Below are 13,109 nucleotides of genomic sequence, written 5' to 3'. Positions count from 1 at the left end.
GCACAATTCAAAAACATACATATAGGAGAGCGTTAAGTATAGTCAGTCAACCAACCAACCAGCCTTAGGAATGGATTATTAACACTTCAATGATTCTCTTTTTCCTAGTTTTAATTTTGTTCTTCTTTTTTATTTGTGTGCAAATTCTACTTCTTTGCTTAACACACAAATAAATGCATAAATGTGTTATTGAGCGATAATAAGTTAAGTGAAATGTTGGCAGCAGCAGTTTTGTGGCAAATGTGAAACAACAAGAACAACGAGAATAAGACGAAAGCTAACACTTTAAAAGCAAATGGGAATGGGGTTAGTGTTTGTTGTACTACTTCTATCACTACTTACCTATTTAGACCATCGATACAAACGCCAAATACGCAAGGATTACTAAGGCAGGCAAAACCGGCATGGGCATAACCAACAAGGGAGGCCATGGTAAGTAAAACTAAAAGCTGGCTAACGAATTGTGTCGTGGTGGTGGTGTTGGTAGATGTTCTGGTTTTCCTAGTTGTTGTTGCTGCTGTTGCGGTTCCTGAAGGTTTTACTGGTGGTGCTGTTGCTGCTGTTGTTGATAATGCTCTTCTTTTGCTGCCACATAACATTTTAGTTTGCTTCAAGATGAAAGTGGCCAACGTATTATAAAAGGCTCCCAAATACAGTTCATTTACATTATTGTTGTTGTTGTCGTCGTCCTGGTTTTCATTTTCTCTAAAAATGTTCATAAAGGAAGTTGTCACTTCTTGTCTTGACGATGAGGAGGAGCAGTGGGAGTAAAAGGTGGTGAAGGATGTTGTGTTGGTTTTGGGAGAATTTCTATTTTTAGTCTCTTCTTGTAATTCGTTGTCCTGATTACAATTGTTGTTGTTTTGATAGCTGTTATGCAGGTTGTGTTGCCGTTGTTGTTGCTGATGGTTAAGGTGTTGCTGAGCATGATGTTCGTTGCTATCCTCACTAGTTGGTCTGACAGCTGGCATTGCAGTTAAAAGTTCCGACAATGCTGATGTTGATGATGACATTGTCATTGTTGCCGGCGGTGGTGGTGGTGGTGGTAGTGGTGTGATAACGTTGCTAACGGTGGATGTTGTCGCTTGTGTTGTTCTAGTTGCAGTTGCTGTTGTTATCGTGTTTTCGTCGTTTTCCATTTGTTGTTTACTCGGAAAGAAAAAGAAGGGTTTTTTATATTTTATTTTTACCATATTTATATTGAATTTAAAGGGGGTTATTTTTGGTTCTTCAATTCCCTTTAGTTGCTTTAGCTCTGCCAAATCATTGCATGTTTGCTTATTTCCATGGAAATCATGGATTGAATTTTGTAACTTTGTTAGCTCTTTTGATGTAGCTTTAGCTGTTGTTGTTGTGACTTTGATTGAAGTAAAATTTCGTTTATTTTCGCTGTTAGTTTTCATGTTTTTTTTTTCTTATTACTTCAGCTTTTGTTGTTGCTGTTAATGGTGCTGTTCTACTTTTATCTTCTTTAAAATTTCAATCAAGTGTTGAAAAATACATATGTTCGTTGCCGTTTGTTGTTGCTGTTTCATTGATTGATTATAAATTTTCTCGACAAGGACAACAACAGACAACACCAAGCAAAAAATGAAATCAAACAAAGGAAAAGAAAATAAAATCTCCGTACAAAAGGAAAATATTTTTCCAATTGTTAGCAAATGTTTCCTTTTTATGTTGGTCTTCTTTTGTTCACATACCCGCACACACACCCACATAAAATGAGCCTCAAGGACTTTAAAAATAAAGGAAGCAATATCGATGTTTTTAAAATCTTCCTTGTTGCCACATTGCTTTTAATGGTTAGTTGCCAGGACAGCACAGGGGTCGTGGTGGATGGCACATAAAATGTTGCGATTGAATGTTGCCTTAATCCATGAGCAACTGCTTTGCTCTTTTGATCCTTGAAATCCTCTTAAAAGCTTTACGACTAACGGCAATTTGAACCACCTTTTAGCCACGTCTTTAGGGTTATACAGGCGATATCGTTGGGTTTTGTTTTCTCCTTTCAGGATATTAATTGTTTATGTTGTTACTGCTGCAGTTGCTGTTGTCTTTGAAATTGCATCATTTACAACAGTCGATGAGACGCATATCAAAATCCCTCAAGCTCTCTCTCTCCCAATCCCGTCCTCTTTTTTTGAATTCCTTTATAAGTAGTTCGTCCTTTTTATTCGCCTTAAATATTTGATTTCTTTATTGTTGTTAAAACTTTAATTGGTTGCTGCAAAGATCGAAAGAAAAGAGAAATGGAAATCAGTGTGAAAATAAATTTAATTGCATGGAGGTATCAATAAAATTTTAAAGTTATACATAAAACATATGCTTTCTACCTCGCTCTGCAGCTGTGATCTCTTTGTGCCGCAGCTTAATTAAAATCTTTTTTTAAATTTTTTACCCAGCGAATTTTTGTTTTATCTACTGAATGGCCATTTTGCTTGTTTTTTATGTTGTCTCTTTTGTTGGCTGATAGTCAGTCGTCTGTCTGGTTGATGCCACAAAGAGCTTTTTTTGTTAACGATGCCATAAAAGCAACAGAGGGTAGTGTTGTTGTTGTTTTTATAGTTGTAAAGCAAAACTTCGCAGCCATTGATGTGTTGTCTTTATTTTTTCATATTTAAAAAAAAACTGAAATTAATTTATTTAGTTTTGTGAATTTCACTGTGTGTAATTTTTTGAGTCATGGTTTATTAACCATATTCTGACACCGCAGCGTAATAGAAGACCAAAAATAAGAAGTTACGTGTCCCGGCGTTTTTCCCTATCACTTCAACTTTCGCGGTTATGGGCCCCAAAGACCTGAGGTCTTGATGTCAATAGGGGTCATTTTGTCGGGCACATATCTTCTAAGCCGCTAAGAATTTGGGTTAACTAGTAGAAGAAAAGTTGTAGCTCTCGTCTTAAAGAAAAATAATTGTGAACACATTAAATCCATTCAACCTCACCTTCAAGGTCAAAATCGTCAAAGTCAAATTTCCCTTTTAATTTTTTCTCGGATTTTAGTCTCAAATATCAAACCGATCAAAATTGAAGCAAACAACCAAACTAGCAAACTAGACAAATGTACCTCAGATCTTAGTAAACAACTTTCTAGAACAAACGAACTCTGTAGAAACGGTTCTTAATGGTCAAACTAGCAAATCAAATGCGATTTTTATCCTCTTTTCTCGGTCCCTGCTCCATAGATACTAAACCGTTCAAAATTCAAGAAAACAATGAACCAAATAATGTAGCAAAGATATCAGCAAACAACTTTCTGGAACATTCGAAATGTCTATAACCGGTTCTTAAATGTTCAAAAACTTTTGAAAATATTCGATTTTTATATTTTTTTCTCCGATTCCGGTCCACAGATACCGAACCGCCCAAAAATTAAGGATACAGTCAACTACAAAAATGTACCTAAGATTTCAATAAACAACTGTCTAGAACATAATAACGGTTCATCAAGCTCAAAATTCACAACAAAATTAGATTATTTTAACGTTTCCCCCAACTCAGGTCTGGAAATACCATATTGTTCAAAACTCAAGAATTTACATCTTTGAATGCAGGCAGCGAATGCAGATGCTTCAACAAAAATCAAAGTTATTCGAGAGCAAGTCTTTGAGCGAACTTATCCGAAATTTCGTGTGGGAGATACACGAAGGAATGGACAAATATAATCCATATTCGAACCAGATCTATATATGGTAGATATATTAGGATGTGTAAAGTATGGACCAAATCGGCCAATCCCTCCAAAGTTGTCGTGCGCACAGATTTTTCGAACATTTTCGAACTTTTGTGGGGGAGGTACCTGAAAGAGAGGACCGATATGGCTTATTTTCGAACTTAAACTATGTTTGGACAAAATATTACGAAGGCGAAGTTTTGGATCTAATCGGCAGATACGTTCCATAGTTATCTTGCGCTCCGACCACTACACACGGTGTCATAGGGGTTTTTTTTTGCACCTTTCAGGCTATTTTCTCAGGAAGTGTGGACTTGCCTCTGATAAAACTTGTACCGTCGTATGAGGGGCAGTGAATTCATGTTGTTACAAAAAAATCAAAGCGATTCGAGAGTAGGTCCTAAACTGAACTTTTGCCAAATTTTGTATGGGAGTTACCCGAAGGAGTAGGCCGATTGAGTCCATATCGAAACCTCATCTAAGTCTGTTAGAAGTTTCACGATGTGCACAGTATGGACCAAATGGGTTACTTCCTTCAAAAGTTATCGTGCGCACAAATTTTCAAAACATTTTCGAACTTTTGTGGAGGAGCTACCGAAAGGAGTTGACCGATATAACCCATCTTCCAACTTATACTAAGTTTGGACAAAATATTACGAAGGCCAAATTTTGGACCGAATCGGTTGATCCGTTCGAGAGTTATCGTGCCCTCCAGCCAGACAGACAGACGGACGGACATGGCTAAATTAACTCTAAATTGTTTGAAACGGATTTCGTCCAAACATACTTGGGTCTAAAACCATTATGTCGATGAGGCACATTTTGCCCGTATGAAAGTGTATATACCCTCGTTAGCATAAATGCTTAGGGTATAAAAATTGTCAACATAGGACCATGTTTTGGTATAGCCCCCAAATAACGGTACCTCCCGGTGGTCCCAAAACTTCTTGGCCTAAAATTGTGTTTTCGTATATAATGTTATTTACCGATTTTGTGTATATTGATGATATTAGCTATATTTTTTGACCGAACTACCTGTTATTTACATTTGAGGTTTCCAGTGGTCACAAAACTTCTCCACCAATAGTTGTCAGCATAGGTCAATGTTTTGGTATAGTCCCCATATACCGTTACTTCCCTATTTTCGGTGTTTTGAGAATTTAAGCTACATTCCTGACTGAACAATCCGCAATTTGACATTTAAAGTTCTCAGTGGTGACAAAACTTGTTGACACAAAACTTCTCCACCAAAAGTGGCAGCATAGGTCCAGGCTTTGATATTGCCCTCATATAAAAGTACGGTCCGATTGAAGACATTTTCCGCCCATCTATAGGTACCATCAGATTGAATACATTTTCCGCCTAAACTGGTGGACAGGACAGAAAACTAATTATTCCATTGTAATTCAGAATATTTCATGGTGGATGGTATAAGACGTTCAATTGTACTTATTAATCCGGCTCTGGGTCTATCTCCATTTCTAGGAACGTAGCTGATTTGAGATTGGTTGTAACCACAAAGCTCTGGAGTTAGTTGAGTAGGTTGCGATATATGGGGGATGTTCTCTGAGGACCGCATTCACACGATAGTTGTTTATGGCTTCTGTGACTGGATCTGTGTGAATGATATTCAAACCTGGTTTTCTTCGCGATGTAATGGTTCTCTCTTGTAACGTTGGACCTCTCTTTCTAGATGATGAAGAACCCTCTTGACATACTATCGCTATATGGTGATTATGATGGCTCTCACGGTAACACAAGAGCAAGTATTGCAACCAGAGCATGCAGTTGTGTTGCTGTACTGGAAAAATCGTTGTCTTCTCATGTAGATTGTCCAGTTTTGTATATTGCACTTATGTGTGCGGACTATATTAGTGACACGCAACTTCTCACAGACCAACCTATATGTGATCAGCAAGTTTTATTATTGGCACCCCAAGTTTTGCCGGCTAGGGACTTGTGGACTTCATTTATACTTCTCATCTTGTCCTAGATAGCTGTGGCATGCGTGGTCGACGTGAACATGCTATCAAATGTGACTCCTTGCGGTTTTTGGCGGTCGGAATTCTGCTACATTGCAGTCCATGTAGTGAACAGAGTGGTCATAGCTTTAGTGGCAGATATTTCAATTTTGTTCGCTTGGGAAAAGGCATTATAATTAGTTAAGGAGTTCAGGCTTTTACAAATTCCATCAGGGAAGGTACCTGATGAACATTCATCCGCCTACGTTACAATCTTAATACCGAGTGGAGGGGGGTAATACGGGAGAAATAGAGGTTAAACCCCACCTTGGGGAACTCCCTGTTTCACTCTACGGGTCGGAGGGTACACTGTTCAATGCACTGAAACAACGTGGAGTGCTTGACAGTATCAAAGGCGTTTGATAATTCGAGCGGCACCAACTCTGCCATATCGCACAGCTTTCTATGGTTGGGTGGAGATGGCGTGCAAAGCTGTTGTCGTTCTGTGCTGCTTACGGAACCCATGCTTATGATCGGCCTGATGGTATTCGCAACATCATACATTGATAATTGTGGTGGCTCCTTCTCAGCAGGAAGAGGTCAAATGCGATGTAGTACTCTTCTCTTCGGCCTGTCACTCTCGGGGTGGTCGAAAACTGTCGATTTAAATAACTTGTGCACCTCTTCGGATCTGTCGCCAAACCTGGCTGAGGTCCTCTCTTCCTTCTTCCCGCGGCTCTAAAGTGACTTAAACGTTGTTAACACGTCAGTTATTCCGGCTACAGTTTTGCAACTCATCAGATGATGTAGTCACTTGTTCCGCTTAAGCTCACCGACAACTGAATTTGGCTCGACGTAGCTCGGTCATTTGCTTATCCGTGCTAGGAATTTTAGTCTAACTTATCAGAGAAGATAAAAGTTCGGCTTTCAGACGTAACGGAATCGGTTCTACTGATGGAGAAAATTATGTGGAGATGGCTTGTCGTTTGTAAGACCAGGTGACCCGATTTTTATATCTGGCGTATTGTGACACTCTCCGCTAATTCTTGTACGAGCGTCCTCATTGGCCGTGTAGAACGTAGAGCTATCAACCTACTCAACCAGCACTATACCCCTCTGGCCATTGCCGAGGGCCGAATGCAACAACTCATGATGAGCATATAATTCCCTCCAAGACCACCAAGACCGTTCAAAAGTGGACTATCGGCGGGATGTATACGTTAAGAAAGTCTACCTGGACAGTTCTACACCTGACTGCTAACCCCATACATTCCATGTACAAGTCATTATAGCCGGACTGAAATGAAATAAATCTGTATTGAACAGATTGGTGCAATAGGAAAGCTGACTCAATGGAAATGAAGACTTGGTAGGTGACGTGATTTGTCAGAACGTAGAACTTTTAATTTACTCAACTAGCACTATACCCCTCTGATCATTGCTGAGGACCGAATACTACAACTTACGATGAGCATTAAATTCCCCTAAGACCAGTCGGTTAGGACCTTCCTAAAGCGGGCTAATGTTAGTCCTATATCCTGGAATAATGATATGTATCGGAGGAATGTATACGTTAACCTGACTGCCATGTACGGTTCATTGGAGCCAGGTTAAAGGGAAATGGGTAGGTATTGAACAGACCCACCTCCACTTCTGGTGCGGTCCTTCCTCAGTATATTGTAACCAACACAACGCTGTAAGCTACAGTTAATATTGGGTTTGCTTTCCTTCACTGCCGCGAACATGATTTTCTTCCGACTCATAAAATGCACTATTTCCTCTATCCTACCTCGGAGTACACTGCAATTAAATTGTAATAAAATTATGCGTGTGTGACTGCTGTTGGAGACTGAGTATTCTAATGACTGCGGCTCACATGGACGAGGCCAGAGCAACCCCTGACATGCACCCACTGTGGTGGAAGCGGAATTTACAAACCGATCACTTCCATTTTGGTCCTGAGTTTTCCACCTTCCCGGCATGGACCAAAAGAATCCGGTGTAGACATTATGGGATACGCTGCTCACAACACAGAAAAACGATACAAATACAAGCATATGTACCCAGAGGTAGCAGCCTGGCCTGAGGTGGTAGCCGCTGGCCGGAACACGGGTGTTGTGTGGTTTCGGGTCAATCCTGTATCGATAAACCCGACGCAGTGTAGAGCTGACGAACTATCGATAGTCCAACTATCGTGTTGATCGCTGTCGTAAAGTTTTCTTCATATTGCATTCCAAATAATAATTCAATCAACATGTTTTGGTGGCCGACGTAACCTTTGTTTTACGAAAGCAATCAAAACGATATTCAGACTGTCGATAATTTGCCAGCCCTACCGCCCAGGGATTGATCTTCTCTACTGAGATTTGTAGCCGTAGAGTTAGTATTTATATCCCCTTATACAAAATGTTTGACAAAGGCCGAACTAAGAAAAGGTTTCATACCGTGCTCATCATGTCTTCAGATATCACCAATAACATTGTTATCAAGTCGGAGTTTTTGCTCTCCACTAAAACGGATAACGCCAACAGGCTGACATGATAATTCCTAGGAAACTATAAACGATATTTGTCGATGTCGTTATATAGCTGGCCCAGCTCCTGCTAAATACACCAAATATGTTTACAGTAAGTGAAAAGAGTTCAGCAATACCATACATAATCGAATCGCTCTCATTTTATCACAAAAACCTCCTTCTTTAACTTGGAAAGATAACTCAATTGGTGATAAACAAACAAATATGTAGCCGTTTAAGGTCTCCTTTCTTTTTTCTCTCAAACTATTCTAAAACAACATTAATTTATTAGCCCTACGAAATCCGCAAAAACCATATCCCCATTATTATATTTCCATTTTATTATCCACTCTCAGAAATAACATTTTATCCATTGGGACAAAAAAAAGAGAAACAAAATGAAATGAAAACAGCTTAATAAACGTAAAATACTAAATCACTTTGAGAATAAAAGTATAAGACAGGATAATGTACCAACAGCACAACACACAAACGGAAGAACTTTACAAAAGACCAACGAAAAAATAAGCAGAGCATGGAACAGCATCCTTAGAATGGCAAACAATAAGCCTATTGATTTTTGGTGGCCACGCAAATATCTTGTTATCATTAGTTAACAGGCGGACAATTTTATGTGCGCTGTGAGCTGCTGCAGTGCCATGTCACCAGGGGAATAACGGCAACAATATTCACACACCAGTGCTCACCCTTTTACTACTACCTACTATGTATGATGCTACTTTCATTGCCATTTTACTTTTTGTGTGTGCTTCTTTTAAAAATCCAAGAAAATTTGTTATTTTGGCTAATACTTGAGAAGAGAGGGAGAGAGAGGGAGAGAGCGGGAAAGATAACATGCTTTCAAAGTTTTCTTTTGGTATCGAAGAGCATCGCTATTAGTAGTCGTTATAATGACAACAACACCAGTGGTAGTAGCATCGTCACCATTCACTACTATTTTTGTTTGTGTCTGTGTCCCTACAGATTCGAAACTATAGGGTTTGGAAGCTTGTGTGGTTTTAGGGGTTTTTGCATATCAGATGAATGTCGTCTATGAGAAGAAGTAGCATGATTTACGGCTATGCCACAAATTTTCGGGTTACCGTCGTTTTTTTTTTTTGTTCTGCGTTCTGTGCTGTTGTCTTTTTCCTTGGTTTATTGTTCTTCTGTAAACACATCGTTGGAAATTTGAAGCAGACATGCTGGGGGAAAGGTCAGAAATGTTTTGAGGAGTGAGGTTTATTAAAGATGGTTATATTGATATTGATGATATTGATTTTCGTAATATAACAATACTATAATTTCATACTGATTATGAATATATATATAATTTATAGGGTTTTCGTCGAAAAATTTCGATACGTTTCATACGGACAAAGTTAATATATCTTCCATCTTATGGTGGAGCGTGATATAATTCAAGATAAATCGGTACCACCCATTCACTTAAACCTTTTTAATTTCTACCCTATCGCTGAGAATATATGGCTTTTAATTGCCAAAGTGAAGTGTTGCGTATACGTGCTGATAGTAAGTATATGAAAACGTAAAACCATTATAATTTTCGATAAATTATTTTCACCGATCATAACCAACTGAATACATCACCACCCGCTCATAACGATATTTCCTCCCCCCTTAACTATAAAAACAACAAAGAAAAATTACATACTTTGTGCAAAAATAAAGCAGTTCACATAAATTATTTGTCAAAAAGATGAAAAGAGAAAGGAACAACAACAACGCTAACAAAAACACAATACATTAAGGATCCAGCTGAGCATTGAGCTCTTGAAGTAAATGCTTCGTACCTTTGTTGTAGCTGTTCTTGCCAAAACTGCTGTTGTTATTATTGTGCAACTTTATTAATGTAAAACTCTAAACGTTTCAGTGACACTCTGTTGATATAAAGTAAAACGTAATAGCATCCGTAAAATAGCAAGGAGGGATTGTTGAGTAGTAGTAGAAACCTCCAGTTGCTTCATCATCTGACATTCCCCCACAGAATGTTCAAAGACAAGCTGTCAACGTGTTTTAATTCAAGAGGGTGCAAATGAAACTTGTACTCAAGGAAAATTTAATAAAACCGTATCAACATATTTTATAATGTAGATATACACAGTTTATATAGCTTATTGCATGCGAGCAGCGAGAACGTACTAAAAGTGCCCCATAAAAATGATAAATTTTAAAAGATTTACATGAGTAACATATATTTTTAGGGGATAAGTGTAGTATTTATGTACATTTATTCAAAAATTTTCAAAAAAAAAAACACACACTTATTTTGTTATATATTTAAGGCGGGTAAGTTGTACAAGTTCGAACCAGTGTTTCGGACTCGAACCAATTTTGGCGAGACTCCCATCAACTGATTCTCTATAGGATAAACTATTTGGCATCTTGTTGAGAAGACCCACTGGCCTACTTTAAAAAATACACGTTAAATGTTTTCTCTGGGTTCTCCTAAAAAATCTCTTAAAAAAAATCAATGATTATTGCATTCTTATGGTCCTGCTAAAAATTAAAAAAAAAACTTGAAAAATCCGCGCTTGATGCCGTTTTATGGTCCTGCTAAAATGCTTTAAAAAATCCACGCTGAATGCCTTTTTATGGTCCTGCTAAAATCTTTGAAAAATCCACGCTTCGTGCCTCTTTATGGTCCTGCTAAAAATCTTTGAAAAATCCACGCATAATGCCTTCTTATGGTCTTGCTAAAAATCTTTAAAAATCCGCCCTTAATGCCGTTTTATGGTCCTGCTAAAAATCTTTGAAAAATTCACGCTTAATGCCTTTTTATGGTCCTGATAAAAATCGTTGAAAACTCCACGCTTAATGCGTTTTTATGGTTCTGCTAAAAATCTTTGAAAAATCCGCGCTAAAAGCATTCTAAGGTCCCCCTAAAAATCTTTGAAAAATCCACGCTTAATGCCTTTTGATGGTCCTGCTAAAACTCTTTGAAAAATCCACGCTTTATGCCTTTTGATGGTCCTGCTAAAACTCTTTGAAAAATCCACGCTTAATGCCTTTTTATGGTCCTGCTAAAAATCTTTGAAAAATCCACGCTTAATGCCTTTTTATGGTCCTGCTAAAAATCTTTGAAAAATCCACGATTAATGCTTTTTAAGGTTCCCCTAAAAATCTTTGACAAATCCACGTTTAATGCATTTTTATGGTCCAGCTAAAAATCTTTGAAAAATCCACGCTTAATGCCTTTTTATGGTCCAGCTAAAAATCTTTGAAAAATCCACGCCTAATGCCTTCTTATGGTCCTGCTAAAAATCTTTAAAAAATCCACGCTTCATGCCTTTCTATGGTCCTGCTAAAAATCTTTGAAAAATTCACGTTTCATGCCTTTCTATGGTCCTGCTAAAAATCTTTGAAAAATCCACGCTTAATGCCTTTTTATGGTCCTGCTAAAAATCTTTGAAAAATCCACGATTAATGCTTTTTAAGGTTCCCCTAAAAATCTTTGACAAATCCACGTTTAATGCATTTTTATGGTCCAGCTAAAAATCTTTGAAAAATCCACGCTTAATGCCTTTTTATGGTCCAGCTAAAAATCTTTGAAAAATCCACGCCTAATGCCTTCTTATGGTCCTGCTAAAAATCTTTAAAAAATCCACGCTTCATGCCTTTCTATGGTCCTGCTAAAAATCTTTGAAAAATTCACGTTTCATGCCTTTCTATGGTCCTGCTAAAAATCTTTGAAAAATCCACGCTTAATGCCTTTTTATGCTCCTGCTAAAAATCGTTGAAAAATCCACGCGTAATGCCTTTTTATCGTCCTGCTAAAAATCTTTGAAAATTTCACGCTTAATGCCTTTTTATGGTCCGGCTAAAAATCTTTAAAAATTTCACGCTTAATTCATTTTTATGGTCCTGCTAAAAATCTTGAAAAAAAAATCCACGCTTAATGCATTTTATGGTCCTGCTGAAAATCTTGAAAAAAATCCAAGCTTAATGCATTTTTATGGTCCTGCTAAAAATATTAAACAAATCCGCGCTTAATGCATTCTAAGGTCCCCCTAAAAATCTTTGAAAAATCCACGCTTAATGCCTTTTTATGGTCCTGCTAAAAATCTTTGAAAAATCCACCCTTAATGCCTTTTTATGGTCCTGCTAAAAATCTTTGAAAAATCCACGCTTAGTGCCTTATGATGATCCTGCTAAAAATCATTGAAGAATCCACGCTTAGTGCCTTATGATGGTCCTGCTAAAAATCATTGAAAAATCCACGCTTAATGCCTTTTAATGATTCTGGTAAAAATCTTTGAAAAATCCACGCTTAATGCCTTTTTATGGTCCTGCTAAAAATCTTTGAAAAATCCACGATTAATGCTTTTTAAGGTTCCCCTAAAAATCTTTGACAAATCCACGTTTAATGCATTTTTATGGTCCAGCTAAAAATCTTTGAAAAATCCACGCTTAATGCCTTTTTATGGTCCAGCTAAAAATCTTTGAAAAATCCACGCCTAATGCCTTCTTATGGTCCTGCTAAAAATCTTTAAAAAATCCACGCTTCATGCCTTTCTATGGTCCTGCTAAAAATCTTTGAAAAATTCACGTTTCATGCCTTTCTATGGTCCTGCTAAAAATCTTTGAAAAATCCACGCTTAATGCCTTTTTATGGTCCTGCTAAAAATCTTTGAAAAATCCACGATTAATGCTTTTTAAGGTTCCCCTAAAAATCTTTGACAAATCCACGTTTAATGCATTTTTATGGTCCAGCTAAAAATCTTTGAAAAATCCACGCTTAATGCCTTTTTATGGTCCAGCTAAAAATCTTTGAAAAATCCACGCCTAATGCCTTCTTATGGTCCTGCTAAAAATCTTTAAAAAATCCACGCTTCATGCCTTTCTATGGTCCTGCTAAAAATCTTTGAAAAATTCACGTTTCATGCCTTTCTATGGTCCTGCTAAAAATCTTTGAAAAATCCACGCTTAATGCCTTTTTATG

General features: G+C 37.7%; 1 protein-coding gene and 1 long non-coding RNA gene across 2 annotated transcripts in view; one reads left to right on the top strand and one right to left on the bottom strand.

Moving 5' to 3' along the window:
- The window catches only part of LOC141394801 (protein eyes shut-like), a 423,861-nt gene that overhangs the window by 296,427 nt on the left and 114,325 nt on the right, over positions 1 to 13,109 (bottom strand). Inside the window, 1 exon segment of the mRNA XM_073969695.1 lies at positions 343 to 2,224. Within this exon segment, the coding sequence (XP_073825796.1) occupies positions 343 to 1,403 (1,061 nt within the window). The 5' untranslated portion in view covers positions 1,404 to 2,224.
- Positions 1 to 13,109, top strand: part of LOC141394803 (uncharacterized) — a 340,204-nt gene that overhangs the window by 277,927 nt on the left and 49,168 nt on the right. The gene's annotated exons all lie outside the window — the stretch shown is intronic.

Source organism: Musca autumnalis, unplaced genomic scaffold (genome assembly GCF_047663935.1).
Source record: "Musca autumnalis isolate F117 unplaced genomic scaffold, ASM4766393v1 scaffold_2, whole genome shotgun sequence".
In the NCBI taxonomy this organism is placed as follows: domain Eukaryota; kingdom Metazoa; phylum Arthropoda; class Insecta; order Diptera; family Muscidae; genus Musca; species Musca autumnalis.
Note: the sequence above shows the minus strand (reverse complement) of the source record. Positions and strands in the feature narration are given on the sequence as shown.